Source organism: Sturnira hondurensis, unplaced genomic scaffold (genome assembly GCF_014824575.4).
Source record: "Sturnira hondurensis isolate 20B ecotype Veracruz unplaced genomic scaffold, ASM1482457v3 Scaffold0008640, whole genome shotgun sequence".
NCBI lineage: Eukaryota > Metazoa > Chordata > Mammalia > Chiroptera > Phyllostomidae > Sturnira > Sturnira hondurensis.
This window is the reverse complement of record NW_028081271.1, coordinates 8,831,171-8,850,524: the sequence shown is the minus strand read 5'-3', so window position 1 is coordinate 8,850,524 and position 19,354 is coordinate 8,831,171. Positions and strand designations below refer to the sequence as shown.

Here is a 19,354-nt window from a genome sequence, read left to right as displayed (position 1 = left end):
TGGTGGTCATCTCAGTGCAAAAGGCCTGTCCTTCGGTATTTTACTTACATGTGATGTGTAGGACGCATCGTAACTTACTTTCAGTAGTGGATGTGTGGGGTGTCACTGGTTTAATTAGGAATTAATAATGGCCTTATACTTTCTTCTTAATACTATTTTAACCTTAATGGATATTTCAGTATGAAAAGGATAGTAGAATGAGATTAGAAATATTTGTTGGTATTGACAAATAGTATTAGCTGGTTGTTCTTTAAGGGGAAGACAAATCTAGATATTTATACTAGACTCTAATTTTTTAATTAATAGCTTTGGTCAGAAATGCGAAGACATGAAATTTTAAGGGAAGAGCTGCGACAGAGAAGAAAGCAGCTTGAAGCTCTGATGGCCGAACACCAGAGGAGGCAAGGTCTGGCTGAAACTGCGTCTCCGGTGGCTGCTTCCTTGAGAAGTGATGCATCTGAGAACCTGTGTACTCCTCAACAAAGTAGAACAGAAAAGTAAGAGAGTCGTGTAAACAGTGTTTTTAACCTCCCCTCCCTAGGGCATGTAGAATAGGCAGGCTTGTTCCCCATCTTCATCACAGCACAAATCTGGGACAGTGAGGGCAGTATTTAAGCATCACCTTTGTGACTAAGTGTCACTAAATTGATCTGCTTTCTGTTCAGACTTCTTGTAGCATCGTCTTTCTGTCTTTTTATTTAATTACTAAGACACTTGGTCAAATGGTGATACAGATTTTTGATTGTATGACCCTTATTTTCTTAAATTTTAAGCTTACGTAAGGGAAATTTTTGAGACTTTGTAGTCTTTGTATTCTATCAGGCCAGAAATAAGCACTTTTTTTAACTTAAATTGAGCATTTGCTGTTTGTAAGTTTCTAGTTTCTAGAATTTAAGTTTGATGTTTTCACATCCAGAATATTTCTAAAAGACTTTTTTTTCTGTCATCAGTTAAATTGCTTATGTATATGATAGTATTCATAGCTGAAATTTTGAAATCCAAATTTGTCGTGGCTTTACATTTTGATATTTTTAGATAGCATTTCTGGTACATTGCACCAAGCCTCACTCTTCTTAGAAAAACCTGTTTTGTTCTTGGAGTCCCCATATATATTTAGTGATCAGACTGTATCTGCAGTATTTTATTCTGTTCTGACTACCACACATTTATACTTTGAGTTCATTAGATAGTTTTGATAAACATCTAGTTTATCACAAGACAGAAGTAACTAAGTTAAAATTAGGTAAAATTAGAATTCATTTTCTGAGTGACACCAGTCGTATTTTAAGTATTCTTTGGTCATATTTACCTAGTGACTACTATGTTGAATAGCACAAAGATAGATTACTATTGCAGAAAGTGCTGTTGGCCAGCTCTGATCTAGAAAATTGTTATTCGAAGAAAGGAAAGTTGAGGGGGGTTTAATTTAGGAAAAACATTTCAGGGGCATATGATTATTATTTTAATTTATTTGAAGAATTGTTTTGTGGAAGGCAGAGTAAATATACTTCATAAAGCAGCAGTGGGGAGAGTACTACCCATCTTGTGTTCCTAAGATTAAATGAAATTTTGCCCTGTCTGGGTAGCTCAGTTGGTTATTGCGTCATCTGGATCCACCAGGGTTGCAGATTTGGTCCCTGGTCGGGGCAACATAGAAGAGTCAACCAGTGAGCGAGGGCATAAATAAAATGAAACAACAAATTGATGTTTTTCTCTTTCTCTCTCAAAATAAATAAATAAAGTAGATTTTCTTAAGATTAGATGCAATTTTATGTGCACGTATACCCATACAGGTACACATTTATATGTGGTACACATCTGGCATGTAGTCGGAGGTGTAGAGAACTCAGTTCATCTCCAGGATGATCTCTTGGTTTCCGTCTCCATCTCTAGAACAATGGCAACTTGGGGTGGCTCTACCCAGTGTGCACTGGATGAAGAAGGAGATGAAGATGGTTACCTTTCGGAAGGAGTTGTTCGGACAGATGAAGAGGAAGAGGAAGAGCAGGATTCCAGTTCCAATGATAACTTTTCAGTGTATCCTCCTAACAGCATGAATCATAACTCTTACAATGCAAAGGAAACTAAAAATAGGTCAGTTTCACTGTTTTAATGTTTCTGCTTGATTTGAAGAGATGCAGGTTTTTTTTACCTCAGAAACGGGGTCTTCACTATTTTGTAAGACAGACCCACCAGACTGCCATCACTTCAGATGCCAGTAGTGAGCCCCGAGTCTCCAGGGAACCCACAGTTCTGTCTGACATGGCTGCTAATCTGGGGGTTCCCATAAGCCTTCTTCAGCTTTCATAATTTGCTAAAATAACTCAGAGAGCTCAGGAAAATGCTTATATTTACTGGTTTATTATAAAAGCTGCAACTCAGGAATATGCAGATGGAGGAGAGGCACAGGGCGAGGTTTGGGGTTGTGGAGCTTGCGGGCCCTGTCTGGGGGCACCGCCCCTCTCTCCAGTGTTTGCCATCCCGGAAGCTTCCTGACCACCGCCTGTGTCATGGTTTTACGGAGGTTTTGTTGCTTGCACAATGCTGATCAAACCATTGGCCATAGGCAGTTCAGTTTAATCTCAGGCCCCTTCTCTATCATCCTTGGAGTTTAGGGAATGGAGCTGAAAGTTCCAACTCCTCTAATCACCAGGCTGGGTTTTCTGGTGAAAAAGACCAGCCCCCTTCATACAGCTGTCTGTGGCCTGGGAAGAGTCGTTAGCATAAACTCAGGTATGGTTGAAGGGGCCTCTTTTTGAACAACAGCAGGTTACTCCGGAGATACCAAGAGTTGTAGGGGCTCTGCTGGCAAGCGGGGGCGAAGACCAAATACACAAACACATACATGTTTTAAATTTATTGGGATGACATTGATTAATAAAATTATGTGGCTTTCAGGTATACAGCCCTGTAAATACATTGTATATTGTATTGTGTGTTTACCACACCAAATCAAATCTCTTTCCATCGCCATTTACCCCCCCCCCCTTTATCCTCTTGTACCTCCCCCAACCCTCTTTTCTTCTGGTAATCACACTGTTGTCTGTGTCTATGAGGTTTGTTTTTCCTTAATCCCTTTACCTTTCCCTATAATAATTTTTTACTATACCACAAGAGTGTTGCTGAGATATATCTCAGCTAAACTGGATCAAGATTCATAAGCTTTGATCTTTGCTCTTGTTTTGAATAATTTAGTAAAAATTTTTAAATTGTAGATAGTGAAAAAGGTCTGTCAAAAGATACTAATCACATTGTTATTTGTAAGTGGAAAATGTTTCAAGAATAAAAGATGGCGAAGTAGTACCACTTGGTGGTGGTGTGTGGGTTACCTTAAAGCATGAAGAATGGAAACATGCTTGTGATAATAATATTTTCATGTCGCAGTATACAGAATTATATGGACACTTTTTTATAAAACGTAAATAAAAAAACTGGAAAAGAATAAGAAATGATAATTGTATAAGGCTAAAAACCTAGAATCTTTACCCCTTTTATTTTCCCTGCTTTTTCAGTCCTTTGAACTTAAAAAGAGAATACTGGCCTGTGGTTTTTGCTAGATTTTAAAAACCAAATAATTACATATGATGACTTAATATTTTAAATTCTTTGTTAGGTGGAAGAACAATCGCCCCTTTTCAGCAGATGGAAATTATCGTCCATTAGCCAAGACAAGACAACAGAATATCAGCATGCAGCGTCAGGAAAACCTCCGCTGGGTGTCGGAACTCTCGTACGTAGAAGAGAAAGAACAGTGGCAAGAACAAATTAATCAGCTGAAGAAACAACTTGATTTCAGTGTCAGTATTTGCCAGACTTTGATGCAAGATCAGCAGGTAAAATTTTCTACCTGCTGAAAGTAACTTTTTTTTTACCTTGTTTTAAAAGCAATGCACATTTTTCTCAAGTCCTCAGTAAATATTACAGAACGTGTTCTTTCTGTAGGCTCTGTCTTGTCTGCTGCAAACTCTCCTCACGGGCCCTTACAGTGTCCTGCCCAGCAATGTCGCGTCCCCTCAAGTGCACCTCATCATGCACCAGCTGAACCAGTGCTACACTCAGCTCACGTGGCAGCAGAATAACGTGCAGAGGTACTCGGTTTCTTCCGTGCAGCTCTGGGGCGGGAGGACGTGAGCCAAATTACATACGCCGATATTCTCTGTCACCTGAGATTTTGTAAGCTGTGATTGCCCAATGTTCCCCTTTAATATTTTGGACTTTTGTTTTTAAAAATTTATGCTGTTCAACTTTACATTACTAGTTGAATTACATGGTGTGTAACTATACCTCAATAAAGCTGTAAACAAGAAAAAAAATGTGTTCTTTATAGTTATACCTACTATCTAATAGAAGTGCCAGGTGCAGTTCTCGTTCCAAAGGCTAAGTTACTGAATTAAGCCTTCAGGACAAGCAAATGTTTGTTGATACAACTACCAGAGCAGCTAGTCTCTTCTGCGTGCTGTTGAATCACTTCTTAGATACGTTTTTTCTGAATGTAATGTAACTGATTTTCAAAGCACTGACTTCTTAAATTTTTACAGGTTGAAACAAATGCTAAATGAACTTATGCGCCAACAAAATCAGCATCCAGAAAAATCTGGAAGCAAGGAAAGAGGCAACAGTGCGTCACACCCTCCTTCGCCCAGTTTGTTTTGTCCATTCAGCTTTCCAACACAGCCTGTAAATCTGTTTAACCTACCTGGGTTTACTAATTTTTCATCATTTGCACCAGGTAAGTGACTGGAAGCATAAAGGGAAAATAAATAAGTACAGTGTGTTTGAGAGTATCATCTGTCTATTACATGGATAGGTATCAGTCTCTTTTAGAATGGTAGGGAATGTTTGCAAAGAAAGTTACAAACTTTCTACTTTGATTCTTTAGTACACAGTTGTGAGTGATTGATAAGTCTTACATGTGTGAATTAGTTAACAACTATTTATTAAGGAGAAAGGAAATTAATGTATCTAATGGCTACTGTACACCAGGCACTCTGTGAAGTGTTAAGAGAGTAAAGCTGAATAACAGTGTTCTTCTAGAGGAGCTTCATGTCTTGGCAGGGAGATGTGAGTACTTAGTATAGGGCTACATTTCATTTTATTTACCTTAGGCTTTTATTCAGACTTTTTTCTGCATGCATTATGAGCCAGACACATAAATCACTGGGATTCAAAGAGGAGTTAGACTAACTCTTCAAGGAACTTAGAGTCTAGTGGAGACACTAAGAATGTTAATCAGTGCCTAGTGCAGTGCTGTGAGTGCAAGTGAGGTGAATGGGCTATTCTACCTTGGGGCAAATGTCATTGGCAAATGTGTTTTCCCAGCAAGAATGTGTTGAGCTAAAAAATGGACAGAATTTATTTCCAGGGAATAGGGAAAGGGCTTTCCCTTATTCTAATCAATGGAACCACTTGGAGCTATAAAGCAGTGAAACAGTTTATCACTTGGAGAATTTAGAGGTCATTTAAGTACGGCTAGTGTTCAGGCCTGGTGGGGGGGGCTAGGTAAGCAGCACAGATGTTTTGTGCCATGCAAAGCAGCTTAATTAGGCTTTTTGTTGCAGATGAGACGGGCCATTGAAGAGTTTGAGTAGGGTGATAGCATGAAATACATACTTTAGAAGGACTACACTGGTAATGGTGTTGAGGGGAGAAGGAGAGAAGGAACCAAGGGTATAGCTAGTGACTAGGAAATAGAAGGCTGTAATAATACCAGGGAAAGGCATTCAGGAAGTAGAACAAGTTAAATAGTTATGTGACCAGTTAGATGAGGTGGGTCATGAAGAGAGAGGAATTGAAGATGTTTGCCAGAGTCTATATATATATATATAGGAGGAGAAAAGGTTTGGTGGCAGGGCTTTGTGGGTATAAATATAAATAAAAATACCACAGTATGTTTTCTCAACAGGATTATACAAACAATTCTTAATTTTAATTAACAACTTTTTTTTGATGGATATGAATGGCACATTTAATTACAGATGTCTTTGATTTCACAGTAAGGCTAAAGGTGCTTTGTTGTTGTCTTACCCATTGCCTTTACTTACTAGGTATGAATTTCAGCCCTTTATTTCCTTCTAATTTTGGAGATTTTTCTCAGAATATTTCTACATCCACTGAACAGCAGCAACCATTAGCCCAAAATTCTCCTGGGAAAACAGACTATATGGCTTTTCCAAAACCTTTTGAAAGTAGTTCTTCTGTTGGAGCGGAGAAACAAAGGTAACTCAGCCGCTAACAGAATTCATTATGTGCTTAATAGTTCACATTAATCTCTTGTGATTACACGTAATTATATACTGTGAAAACACAGGGAGGGTATTCGTGACTGTTTGGCTTGACGTCTCACCAGATGTCTCTCAGGTGTGTCCCTGCTGCTCAGCCTGGCACCAGAGCAGTTCAGCCTTTTGCTCAGTGACCTGTGAGACTCCTTTTGGAAGGGCGAGACCTGACCCATGCAGTGTCTGAGTTCACCATGTAGGACTAACAGCAACTGCAGAGGACAGCCGTTGTAAGGTGGTGGTGCCGTGACGTGTTCTGTAACGACCAATTTGTGCTGCTTAATCTCTTTGCCTTTTTCACCCATTCCCTTAATGGTCCATCATACAACCATTAAAATCTTATCTGAGTTTATTTCTGTTCTGTTTATTTTGTTTTTTAGATTTAGTCGTTGCCATTTTATTCAAATCTTTTTTCGTTCTTTTTCTTCTTAAAGAAGGCCCTTTAACATTTCATATAACACTGATTTGGTGGTGTTAAACTTCTTTAACGTTTTCTTGTCTAGGAAGTTTTTATCTGTGCTTTGATTCTAAATAATAACTTTGCTGGGTAGAGCAACCTTGGCTGTTGGTGCTTGCTTTTCATCATTTTGAATACATCTTGCTTATCCTGCTGCCTGCAGAGTTTCTGTTGAGAAGTCAGCCGACAATCTTATGGGAGCTCCCTTGTAGGTAACTAACTGCTTTTCTCTTGCTGCATTTAAAGAGTCTCTCTTTCTCTTTAACCTTTTGCATTTTAATTATTATGTGTCTTAGTGTGGGCCTCTTTGGATTCATCTTGTTTGGGACACTCTGCGCTTCCTGGTCTTGTGTTCATTTGCTTCACCAAGTTAAGCAAATTTTTTGTCATTATTTTTTCAAATAGGTTTTCAGTTTCTCGCTCTCTCTCTTCTCTTTCTGGCACACCCATGATGCAAATATTGGTACACTTGGAGTTGCCCCAGAGGCTTCTTAGACTGTCATTCATTCACTCGTTCATTCATTTTGCTGTTCTGATTGGGTGCTTTTTGCTTCCTTATATTCCAAATTGCTGATTGGGTTCTCAGCTTCATCTACTGAACTGTCGATTCCCTGTAAATTATTCTCCATTTCGGTTAGTGTATCCTTCATTTCTGACTGCTAATTTTTCATGGTTTTTGTGTCCTTTTTTTATGCTGTTGAAGTTCTAAGTTCATTGCATATCCTTATAACACAGTGTTTTGAACTCTGCATCTAGCAGAGTGTTCAAATGGAAACAGTATTGCTTGTTTCCATTTTGTTTAGTTCTTTTTCTGGAGTTTTTATTGTTCTTTCATTTAGGACATGTTTGTCTCCTCATTTTGGCAGCCTTCCTGTGTTTGCATTTTAACACACACTTTTCTGTGTGTTAGCTAGAGCCGCTGCATCTCCAAATTTGGTGAAGTGACCTAAGGTAGTAGGTGTTCCGTTACCCAATGTCACAGCCTCCTGATCACCCAAGCTGGGCACTTGAGGTGTGCCCCCTGTGTGGGCTGAGTATGCCTTCCTATTGTAGTTGAGCCTTGACTGCTGTCGGCACCTCTGTGGGAGAGATTGACTCCCAGACCAGTCAGCTGCAAGGCCTGGCTGTGACCACCAACTCCAAACACCATGGAAGTTCAGCTGTGCAGGGGCCCAGCCCACAGCGCAGGACTTAACTTCAGTGGGGCTCTTGTACTGCTGGGCCCATCCCTTGAATTGGGTGGTGATGCTTTGATGTGGTCTCAAGTCGTCCACTGGGTGCTCTGGTTCTGGGGCCTCCTAGAAGGTGCAGGCTGAGGTCCCCTGCCACCTGTGTTCTTCCCTAGGGCCACCTGACATGAGCCACAAAGCAGTCTGCAGATGGCTGCTACTTGTGCTGGGCTTAGAGGTGCCTGGGCAAGGCCGAGCGGCAAACTGAGGCCCGCTGCTACTAGTGCTGGGCCTGGGGCCACACAGCGAGAGGTACTAGGCATGCTGAGGCCAGGTGCTGCTTGTTTGGGAGATTTTAGAAAAGTCTAAAGCATGAACCAAGATGGGCCATTTGGGTCAAAAACATCCTTTTGGAATGATGAAATATTAGAGGTCAGCTGAGCTTAGTATTTGTTCTGAGAGAATGTCTTTATTTTGTCTTTCCCGGCCCTTGACAAATATATAAATCACATTAGTCTTCCCTTTAGTTATGGAATTGAGCAGGTCTCGGCTCTTGAAGTAGCATGTGACACTGTTAAGTTATGGCTTCCTTGATTAATCAAAAACTTATAAATTCAACTTTGTATTTGCTTCTAGGAGTCCTGTGACTGACCCCCCTCCCCAACTTTGTTTTTCTTAGCTGTACTAGTCATTTTTTCCTATTAGTAAATCTCCTGTTGTTTTATGAAAATACTCTGTTGTCAGAGCCTAACAGTATTTAGTGTACAGTTGCCATTTAGAAATGAGGGTTGAATGAATCTCCATTATAAGCAGTAAACATTGTTTCAAAGCTTTAGTGACGAGCCTACCTGTTGGAAGGACCCTACCTCGTTACTGTCCGTATTTTATATATGATTGATAGTGGAAAAGGATGGCTGTGGATATCTAATGTTGTTTTAGATGTTTGACCTACTTCAGATTAGACCTGCTCTCCTCCCCCACATCAGCTAATATGGGCTCCCTGAATTGAATGGCTGGAGAATATAAGCAGTCAGATGGAACATTGCAGTTTTGGGCCGGGGCCAGAAAACCTTTCCTGTGCAGGCTAAATAGTAGACGTTGCAGGCCATACAGTACTTTTCTTGCCCATTTATCTCTGTCATTTTTGCACAAAAGCAGCCATAAACAGTATGTAAAGAAATGAGTGGCTGTGATTCAGTTACACTTTATGGGCACTGAAGTTGGGATTTCATATAGTTGTGTTGCAAACTTTTCTCCTTTGATTTTATTTTTTTCAACCGTGCAAGAATATAAACATCATTTTAGCTCACAGGCCATACAAAAACAGGCAGCAGGCTCAATCTGGCCTGCAAACTGTAGGTTTGCTCACCTTAGTAAAGTTAAACTCTGTCAATCGGTGTCTCCCAAATTATGTTCTTAGGTCTGGAACACTGGTGTCCACGTCGGGTTCTGTGATCAAAGGTTTGGGACATCGCATTCTGTTTCTGTCTAGGATTCCATGTAAAGTACATGGGCATATTGAAAGTTCTGAGGAATCCTGCAGACTTACTTAACTTTGTTTTGACTGTATTATTAGTTAGATGACCAGTGAATGCCTGTTAAAATATTAAAGGATGCTAGTGTTTAGCAGATAAAATTTGAAAATGACACTAGACCAATAGAACTAAATCATACTTAAAGTGTGGAGAAGTAAATAACTGCTTGCATGGCCGTTGTTTACACTGAATTCTGGTTCTGGTTGAACCGCTTCAGATGACACCAATGCATGTCTATTTCAGACCCTCTGCTGTAGATCTTTCTGAGTTGTTCCTCCAAGTTTTTTGTTTTCTCCTTATGTGCCATCTTTCCTTGATTTTTCTTTCCCCGTCTTTTGTGTTAGGAATGCTGGGTCTTTGGTTTGTCACTTTAGCTAGTGAAAGTGGTGTAGTGATAAGGGCTGAATGTTCAAGTTTTAGGATAATTTAGAACACCAGCTTATTGAATATTTGCACATTTAATGCATATTTTTGTGAAAATGTTTTATAGCCTGTTGATGATTGTATTTACTGAAATCTAGTAAACTATTTTAAGTACTATACCTGGGGTTTGCAGTAAACTTAGAAATCTGTCATTGTAATCTCTAAAAACTTACTGTCTTCGGTGTAAGGAGTCAAAAGCAGCCCCAAGGGGAGGTGGAAGACAGTAGAAGAACGCCATGGTTGTATGGCCAAGAAGGTGAAGTGGAAAAGCCGTTCGTCCAGACGGGATTTGCAGTGTCTGGAGAGAAAACCGCGAGTAGTAATCGCAAGAGTCAGTCAGATGCCGGCAGAAGGCGCCAGTTTGACGAAGAGTCACTAGAAAGCTTTAGCAGCATGCCCGACCCCGTAGACCCGACCACTGTGTCCAAGACATTCAAGGCGAGAAAAGCCTCGGCACAGGCCAGCCTGGCATCCAAAGACAGAACTCCCAAGTCAAAGAGTAAGAAGAGGCATTCTGCTCAGCTGAAAAGCAGGACTAAAAATGCTGGTAAGCGTTTAAATCTGTTGAGTACTGATCAGTGTAAATGTTGGCAACATTGCTCTGGCATGTTGACATGATTTTATTTCAGCGTGGTTGCATGGCTGGGCACTGTTCTAGAAGTGCTTGAACAGTCATTTTTAGTTAACTTAATTTTTTAATAAAATCTATCATACAGCTATTAATGTTGTATATATTTTAAAATATTGCACTTTGTGCTTCTTAAAACCTCTTACATTTCTTACTTAAATGGTTACTGTGAGCTCAAAAGATCTTTTTCCAGATCTTGTAGGTTAAGGATTGCCAACACCCTGGTTTTACTGTTCTCTTTTGCTGTCACGTCTTGTTCGACATTAACACTTGAGCCAGGACTTCTGGTCCTCGATGGGTTCAGTTAAAGAAATGTGGGCCTCTAACTACATTGCAGTTTTTGACTCTCACAGTTGAAACAGCATTTTAAAAAGTTTACTCTTGGCCTTCCTGAACCTTAGTTAATAAAGTATAAAACATTAGCCCATTTTTTGTTGTATCTTGTTTACCATTGAGTATCATACTGGTTCTCTTTATAGTGCTACTTAACTATATGCCACTAAAAATTTTTTTCTGTGACTTTAAATTTTTTCTATGATTATTTTAAAGAATTTAATGAAGGTCAACACTAGGTTAGAATTGGTTTTACTAGCTAAAATCTGGAATATTAGCAAAAGGACGCAAATAGGTATGCAAAGGGTACTTTAGGTACCCTTTAGGTATGCAAAGGGTACTTTTCAGCTGTGTCTTTGAGTAGTTCTGGTTTCAAAGGGAGTATTTGGTGCTTTAGGACACAGTATTCCAGGTTTGTAGTAAGAAAGGTTTTCCACATCACTGTGCTCTGTTAACTCTCTTGGAGGGTCACCTACGTGTGAGTGTGGTGAAGGTCCTGAGAAATGGCGTAACAGAAAGTTACGTATTTTAACCTTTAGAAAGTCTGTGTGTGTAAAGGTACATGCTATTTGTGAAGTAAGATTTAACAAATTCTGTGATAATCATCTTTTAAACTGCAGCTCACGTTCAGAGTTTATGAGTTGATGTGATTTCTTGTCTTGCTGAATGTTTCGGTTATCAAACCAATAATTTGATTACCAGAGCCATAATTTGGCTATAATCTACAAGGCCCATTTCCTCTTTTGATATTATTAGAGAGAGTAGGAGCATATATCCTATGTTTTCCTCATCCTTTTCTTGGAAAATTGGCTAGAATTGTTAATGTCCTGACTTCTGGGTTTTGCCCATCCCTGAGTCTTTTCATTTCTCCCCTCCCCCTTCCTGTGACTCACTAATGGAGATTGAGATGAAATCAGTGTTAAGCATTAAGCGTGGCAAGGCCTGACAGATGTGACCAGGAAAGAAACAGCCCTTTTTAGAGTCAAAGAGTTTATTATTTACCTAGAGACAGGAAGCGTACCTGAAGGTGCCAGCTTCCCATAGCCCTCACCACACACCACAAGGGTGACGCTGAAACCGGAGGGGCCAGATGACAAGTAGGACGACATACGTGAGTGGTGGGGCCTGTTGCTGGGAACCTGCTGCTATGCTGTAGCTAAGCCACATTGCAGAGTGGAGCTGTGCCCGTGGGGTGGAACAGAAAGGTCTCAGGTTGTCAGAACCAGAAGGAGATGAAAAGCTCTCATGACACTTTCCAGAGGAACGGGCCAGGTGAGTGAGAATTGCCACACCGCAGCTTCTCACACGTCTCCCATGTTCCCGTGTTCCATGTTCCCGTGTTCCACGTTCCAGGAGGGTTATCGCGTGGCCTTCTGCCAGAGCTGATTCAGCTGCAGTTCACAGCGCAGGGCCCCCAGGGTGCCAGGCCGAGCCGCGTCCCTACAGTGGGCACACGTGGAAGTCCTGTTTCCACCAGCTGTGTCAGCGCTCACACTGAGAACAACAGTGGGTGTAAGGGAAGGAGTGGTGCCGTGGGACTGGGGACAGCAGCCTTCCGACAGTGACCGCCACGTGCTGCTGCTGCTGCTGCTCTGGCGGGCTTCGCCTGGGTGGCTCTGGCGCCTTCTCCCTGGAGGGTGACTGTCAGAGTGCTCAAGGGAGAAGCGGTTCAGCACACTCGGTGCCTTACCTTTGGGAGTCTAGCCCTTGGTGTTTTTAGTTTGGGGATCAGAGAAAATTGTTGTTCATTGTTTTTTTATTTACTTATTTATTCATTCATTCATTCATTCCGCATGCTGCTTCTCACCGGTTCAGCTGTTTAGGAGAGCTAGCTTGCCTTTGAACTGCCGACTCGGGCTCCCCAAAGAGAAGTCCGTGTGTGCCACACGATAAATGTTTTAATGTGGATTAGGATTCATTCAGCACTTTCCACGTTACTCGGTGACAGTAGTCAGAAGCTTAACTTCATTTATGTAAATGTTCTTGTTAGAATAACATACTGTACTTTCGGGGCTTTGTTGGCTATTAATTAAGCAAACAATAGTACTACAGACTATATTATTTTGCATACTACTTTTGGATTCAGACTCTTTATTGCTGGACCCGTTTTATGTGAAGGTCAAAGATAACCAAGAGAACTCTTTTTCCTGTACGTTTTGAGTAGCATGTGGTGAGACTTTAGTCTAAGAGACCAGTGAAGCAACCAGGAACTTAAGTTTGAAATGATGAAGTTCTAACTGGAAAAAAGCAGAGAGGGGAGATCAGCTCTAGGTAGGAGTCACAGGGAGTCAGCGGACAGCATATTGGGAGCCTGTTGTTATCAGAGCAGCTGCTGTGGTCTGGAGGGTGTGAGCCTTTCTTTCAGAGAGAGTGGGGCAAAGCCCAGGGCCCTCTGGTTCTCGGAGAAAACTTGACTGAGGAAATCCATGCAACTCTTGTTCTTGGCACCTCCCTGCCTTCCGAGGGTAGCAGCAGTCTTGCCACTTGCGGGTACTGATGGACAAGGGTGTCATTGAACACGTACGTGGCATCTTTCCTACCCTGAACCTCTGAGAGCATTTGTCTTTGTCACTGAGGAGACCGAAGAGTAGAGAGGCTTTCTCTTACTGTCTCAGCGGGAGACTGACAGCTTCTTAGCCGGAACATTGCTTTCCCGTGGGAGTGAGAGTTGGAAGCATTGTCCGCTTGATGCATGAAAGCTGCCTGGCGTTGGGTCCAGCCCTGATGGCACCTAAGTGGTGACTAACCTCACGAACGTAGCAGCGCGCAGGAAAGGGAGCAGGCCACAACAGGTAATGTACTAAAAACAGAATTGTGGAGGAAATGTACACTTGGACAAAATAATAACACGGAGATTGAGTTTTAACAGATTTTTTAGAACTAGAAAAAATGATTTTCACGTACAATGTTTAGATTATTTGAAAAACAGGATGAATGTTATTAAGTCCCAAATTAGTGGCCCAGAGAATTGAGGGGAAGAATTATGTAATTACCTGAAACACAAAGTACTAAGAGAGAAAAATCAAGTTTTTGAAAATGGTTAGAGGCTTAAAGACAGAGCTTGGAGATCTGACACACAGTGAGTTCTAAAGGGGAGATAAAAACAGCAGGATAATTGAATAGTAAAGGGGATCTTTAGAGAAGAAGGACTTGGGACTGCAGATCCAAACAGCAGCTGTTGTCAGCCAGGAGCAAGTAGTGGGCGGTGTGTGCGTGCACACGCACACATGCATGTTCTGATCGAATTCTAGAATTCTTAAGAAGTTAGTGAAAATCTACTAAGCTTCCAAACTGAAAGAACACGTTGCAAATGATGAAAAAGAACCTGACAATCGGATAATCATATAACACAAGAAGCAGAAGAAAGTGGAATAATACCCATACATGGACAAAAAAGAGCTGCAACTTAAAAATCCTGTACTCAGACGAGACACCCTTCACCTGTCAAGATGGAAAGACTGCTGTGTTCTATCGGAGGAAAGCTATGGAAACTACACATGAATCAGCAGAGACCTGTATCTGGGGGAAGGTGAAAAGAAGACATCGCAGTTCAGTAACGTAACAGTAGGTCAATTTCAGTTAATATTACGGATTCAAAAGGAAAAGTAAAATATTAGCAAATTTAATCTGCCATTATGTCAAAAGACTATTAGACCATTGTCAATAGGGTTCATTAGAGAAATGTATGTGATCATGATTCATTATCAGGAAACCTGTGAACGTAATGTATTATGTCAACAAATTAAAGGATGTGGAAAACAATGTGGAGGTTCCTCCAAAAATTAAAAATGGAACTGCCTTACGATCCAGGAGTGCCACTTTTAGAAAGATAGCTAAGAAACCCAAAACACTAATCTGAAAGAATACGTGCTCCCCTTTATGGGAGCAGCAGCATTTACAGTAGCTAAGGTACGCAAGCAACCCAAGTGCCCATCAGCAGATGAGTGGGTAAAAAGTTGTACATATACACAAGGAAATACTACTCAGCCATTTAGAAAAACAGTGAAACTTTACTTTTTGCAACATCATGGGTGAATTAGAAAGTATTATGCTAAGCAAAATAAGTCAGAGAAAGATAAATGCTGTGTGATTTACTTACGTGGAATCTATAGAAAAAATAAAACAGATTTATTTCTTCTAGAATTTAGAAGAAAAATTTAGTAGAATAATATGTATAGGCTGTGTGTGGGTAAGACTTTTTAAACTAAGTCATTTTACATACAAGGTATAATAAGAAGGCAGACATTTGACTACTTAACACCCATTACCCTTCTCTCTTTCAGGGACATTTTATATGGATTGAATGTGATTTCTTTTTTGTATTTCCTAATACTGAAACGTTGTTAACTTGGGATTCTAGTTAGAGAATTTGGGTCATATAAATCTTGCCATACAGGTTGAGTTGGGATATACTCATTAAAATGAATATAAAGGACAATGAATGACAGAATTTATTATGTTACCCCATGCTTCCAAATATTGTTGGCAAAGATATCTCCAAGACACGTCATTTACTCTTTCATATTTTATTTATACCAGGCCTTCACAGCATGCTAAATTGAGTTACCAATGCTGTTTCACTATGGAAATCAATTTCCCTTCCAGTTTGAGTTAGTTAACAACTGATAATAGTTGTCACTTTTTTTACTCAAGGGTATGAAAGTGCCAGTATGTCTAGCACATGTGAACCTTGCAAAAGTAGGAACAGACATTCAGCCCAGACTGAAGAGCCTGTTCAAGCAAAAGTATTCAGCAGAGAGAATCATGAGCAGCTGGAAAAAGTAATAAAATGTAGTAGGTCTACAGAAATATCTTCAGGTATGTTCCTTTTTGGTTTGCTTTAATTTAAGGACTTCATCTTTGATTTGAAAAGCTATATTAAAACAAGCTTTAAAATGGGTCTGTCGCACTTCTCTGTCACCTGCAAGGTTCTATGTAGATACTACAGTACACTGAAACTGGAATTTTTTATAGTTGTGATGCCAGCTTTAGAGGCGTTTGATAAAGTTGTAAACAAAAACTTATAGTTAACATTGATTTGGAACGCCTAACTTGAAAATCTGAAAATCTTACTGAATAAGAATTCAGATGTATAGACATGTCATTTTCCTGCTTCAAACCTTTGGCTTTCATCATGCTTGCTGGCGAAAGTCCCAGTGACTTTGTGCCTTAACGTGACACATCTGGCCAGCAGACATTCTGCCTGTAACTTTCCTCTTTGAGTGGTCCTGAGTTGAAATTTTCCCCTCAGTGATCATGCTCTTTGTTACCTCAGCAGTTGTCTTTTCTGCAAGTGCTTTTTATTCTTTGTGAGTCCTTTTCTCTGCTGGACTCTTAATCTTAGTTCTGTAACTCTGAAACTGCATTTAAATGCAAGCCAGGGTGGGTTTCTTTTTTGTTATGGTTGTAGCCTATGTAAACCTTCTCTGTTGCCTATTTCACATTGTCTAGTATTTACCTGTTTAAATGTCTGCATCGCCTCTTGTGGTCCATTGGCAACAGATACTACCTTGCATCCTTGCACGTTAAATGTTAGAGTGCTGCCTGAAGCATGGCAGTCACTCAGTAAGGGACACTGAGTGAAGGGAGCCATGTACTTGGCACTGTTCTAGTTTAAATAAGTACTGGTACTTTCTTAATTTGCAAAGTCTAAGTTTGTCTCAGAAATATGGGGAGGGAGGTGGTAAATACCAGACTCTCAGTTTTCTGTTGTCAGTAAGACCCTCTGGGGTGAGAAGGCAGCTCCCATTGTATTGTGCTTCACTGTCTATAGATTAAAACAGATTACTCATTTCATCTGAACTTCATGACCTTGTGAGCTGGTTTTATTTCCGTTTGTAGATGAGGATGAGGATGGGTGCACGGTCACATAGGGCACCTGATTTTTCACAGCACTCATAAAGGGCCGGTAATATAAACTGGTACAGTTTTTCTTCAGAAAAGTCATGCCTTTAACCCAGTAATCCATACATATACTGTGCGCATCCGTACTCGGGAGACAAAAGTGAAAAAAATTGAAATTCAGTGTGTGTTTTCTAAGATTTTATTTATTTATCTTTAGAGGGGAAGAGAAGGAGAGAAATATCAATGTATGATTGCCTCTCATGAGTCCCCTGCTGGGAACTGGCCTGCAACCCAGGCATGTGCCCTGACAGGGAATCGAACTGCAATCGTGTGGTTCGCAGGCCCGCGCTCAATCCACTGAGCTACACCAGCCTGGGCGAGATTCAGTGTTTTTTTAACAGTGTAGTTTCAACTATGCTTAAACAAAAATCTGAATGCAAAAAAGACTGGAAGAAAATGCATCGAAATGTTAATACTGGTTTTATCATCTTTAAACTTACATATTTTCTAAAACTTTTATAGTGAATGTTTATTACTTTTGTAATCCCTAAAGAAACATCACCTTTTTTTCTTATTTTAAAGGCACTTCTTCAAGGTCATATTGCTTGGAAATGGTAGAGCGGAAGTTTCAATCCTCGTCTGTTAAATCTAGGATCTTTTTGGCAAAAATACTAGTTCTGTTGTCTTGACCCCCAAGTTTTATAATTTCCATGTGTGTTTGCTGTATCTAGTAGTGAGACCTTCAAAGAGTAAACATTTGAGTGGAGGTCAGGAACAGGCACTATTTTGAAAGGCTATCAGTTACATAAATAATTGATAGTTGGTCACAGCACATCAGTCCTTATTATTGTCACTTAGAAAAATAAAATGATTGAATTTTGGACACTTAAAAAATGTTTGAATAGTGTAAATATACCTTTGTGTGTATTTACGTATTTTCTAAAAAGACTTATTTTTAGTGTTAACCGTTACCCTATAATTCTTTATAGCATGTAATAGTTTTTGTGATATGATTATTCAAGTGTAACGTGTGTGACTGCCAGTATTAAATTGCCCAGCCCTCTTCTCCCTCTGGAGATGTGGCAGGCTCACTCTGATAAGTTTATTTTTGAGGGTGAGGGGTAGAGTTTTATTATGATCAGTCACATTAAAAGAAGTTTATAGCAAGTCTTTTCATTGATGAGACTATTTTTAAATAGAGTATAACATTTCAGTTCAGGCAAACAATTTTAAAGAAATTTGCTTATTTATTTTTTTCCTCACTTCTATTATAGACCCTATCATTACTATTCATGCGCATTTTCTGTTCATCCTTATGTCTGCCTTTCCTACAGCACATGCTAGGAGAACACTACAGCGGTCTAACAGAAATGCATGCAGTGAAGCGCCAGGTAACAATATGTCCAGCTTTGGTGTCCACTTTGTGTTAAGTTTTTTTCCATTGGTCCTAAAAACCCTTAATTTTCTTGCTCTAATTTTTTTAAGTTTTTTATTTTTTAAATTTAGCTAGTGCATATATGTTATTTGACTTGTAAAAGTCAAAGAAAATTCATATTCACAAAATTCCAAAGCCTTTCGCTTACACTTCTTTACTTGTTGAGATTGGCTGCTTTTTTTGTTTTCATTTTCCTTTGTGTATGTAATGTAACCAACACATTCATATGGGTAACAAAAGATTTTTATGATTTTGTGTTTCAATAAACTTACTTAGTATTTAATATTTTTAAATGCTTGAGAGCAGTAATAGTTTTTAGAAACATGAATACAATTATTTTTAGTCCTACCTTGGATTTACAAATGTTACATGTTATATACGACTTTGTTGTAGTTGCTTATTTTTGATTACCCATCAATATCTATAGAAAAATAAACCAATAAACAGAACAACTATGGCATGCATGCAAAGACCATGATAAATAAGATTATAGAAAAATTACAGATTTCAAAATGTTGATTTTTGTCTTAAGCTGTATTCTCATTAAGCAGAGTTGTGTATGAATTAGATTTGTAAATATTCCTTAGTTCCTCCTGTACTGCACATGAATGAAAATGAAAGCCTGTTAGGGATCTGTGGGGAATCTAAGGAATGAAAATAAGGACCTGAGACAGACCAAGCTGAATGTGTTAGTGGCTTCCTGAAGGAAAGAACTCCGAAAATTGAGAGGGCGAAAACAGCCTAGAATCAACCCTGACCAAGAGCAAGGATTTTTCTAGCCTAAGCTAATGCATTTTAGTCTGGGAGGAGAACAATGGCAAAAACTTTCCACCTCTTTATTGCATGTAGGAAGGATGCAGCATGTGTTTAACATAATTCAGTTACTTGGGAATAACTTTATCTTTAATGATATATAATAAAGTGGTCATTTTATCGCATACAGAGGTATGAAAAATGCGGAGTATGCTTATTCTTATATCTTTGAAATAATAAACATTTTCTAAGTTAAATAACTATGCCAAACTATAATATAGTGTTTAAATTGAAAGTTTGCATAATGTTATATCTTATCTGGATTTTTCCTATGAGTAGAGATGTCCTACAGAGATAGATTTGGTTCCTGCTTATAATATATAGTATTTTTATAGTACTGTATTACATTTAGACATTTTAAAATACTAAGAGAACTTTACTGTATTTCATTTTATATTCATAAATGTGTGAGGCAAGGTGGGGAAGTTGCATGTATATCATT

The 19,354-nt window shown here is 39.5% G+C and overlaps 1 protein-coding gene across 14 annotated transcripts in view; it reads left to right on the top strand.

Moving 5' to 3' along the window:
• The window catches only part of PCM1 (pericentriolar material 1), an 83,731-nt gene that overhangs the window by 36,463 nt on the left and 27,914 nt on the right, over window positions 1–19,354 (top strand). For 4 of the 14 annotated variants that reach the window (XM_037055243.1, XM_037055239.1, XM_037055238.1 and 1 more), the window contains exons 19-26: window positions 307–497; window positions 1,894–2,094; window positions 3,614–3,833; window positions 3,943–4,088; window positions 4,539–4,729; window positions 6,045–6,216; window positions 10,048–10,406; window positions 15,474–15,638. In XM_037055243.1, coding sequence (XP_036911138.1) covers window positions 307–497; window positions 1,894–2,094; window positions 3,614–3,833; window positions 3,943–4,088; window positions 4,539–4,729; window positions 6,045–6,216; window positions 10,048–10,406; window positions 15,474–15,638 — 1,645 coding nt within the window. Of the gene's footprint in view, window positions 1–306; window positions 498–1,893; window positions 2,095–3,613; window positions 3,834–3,942; window positions 4,089–4,538; window positions 4,730–6,044; window positions 6,217–10,041; window positions 10,407–15,473; window positions 15,639–17,998; window positions 18,056–19,354 lie in introns of all 14 variants that reach the window. The other 10 variants (XM_037055247.1, XM_037055246.1, XM_037055241.1 and 7 more) reach the window with 3 other exon arrangements.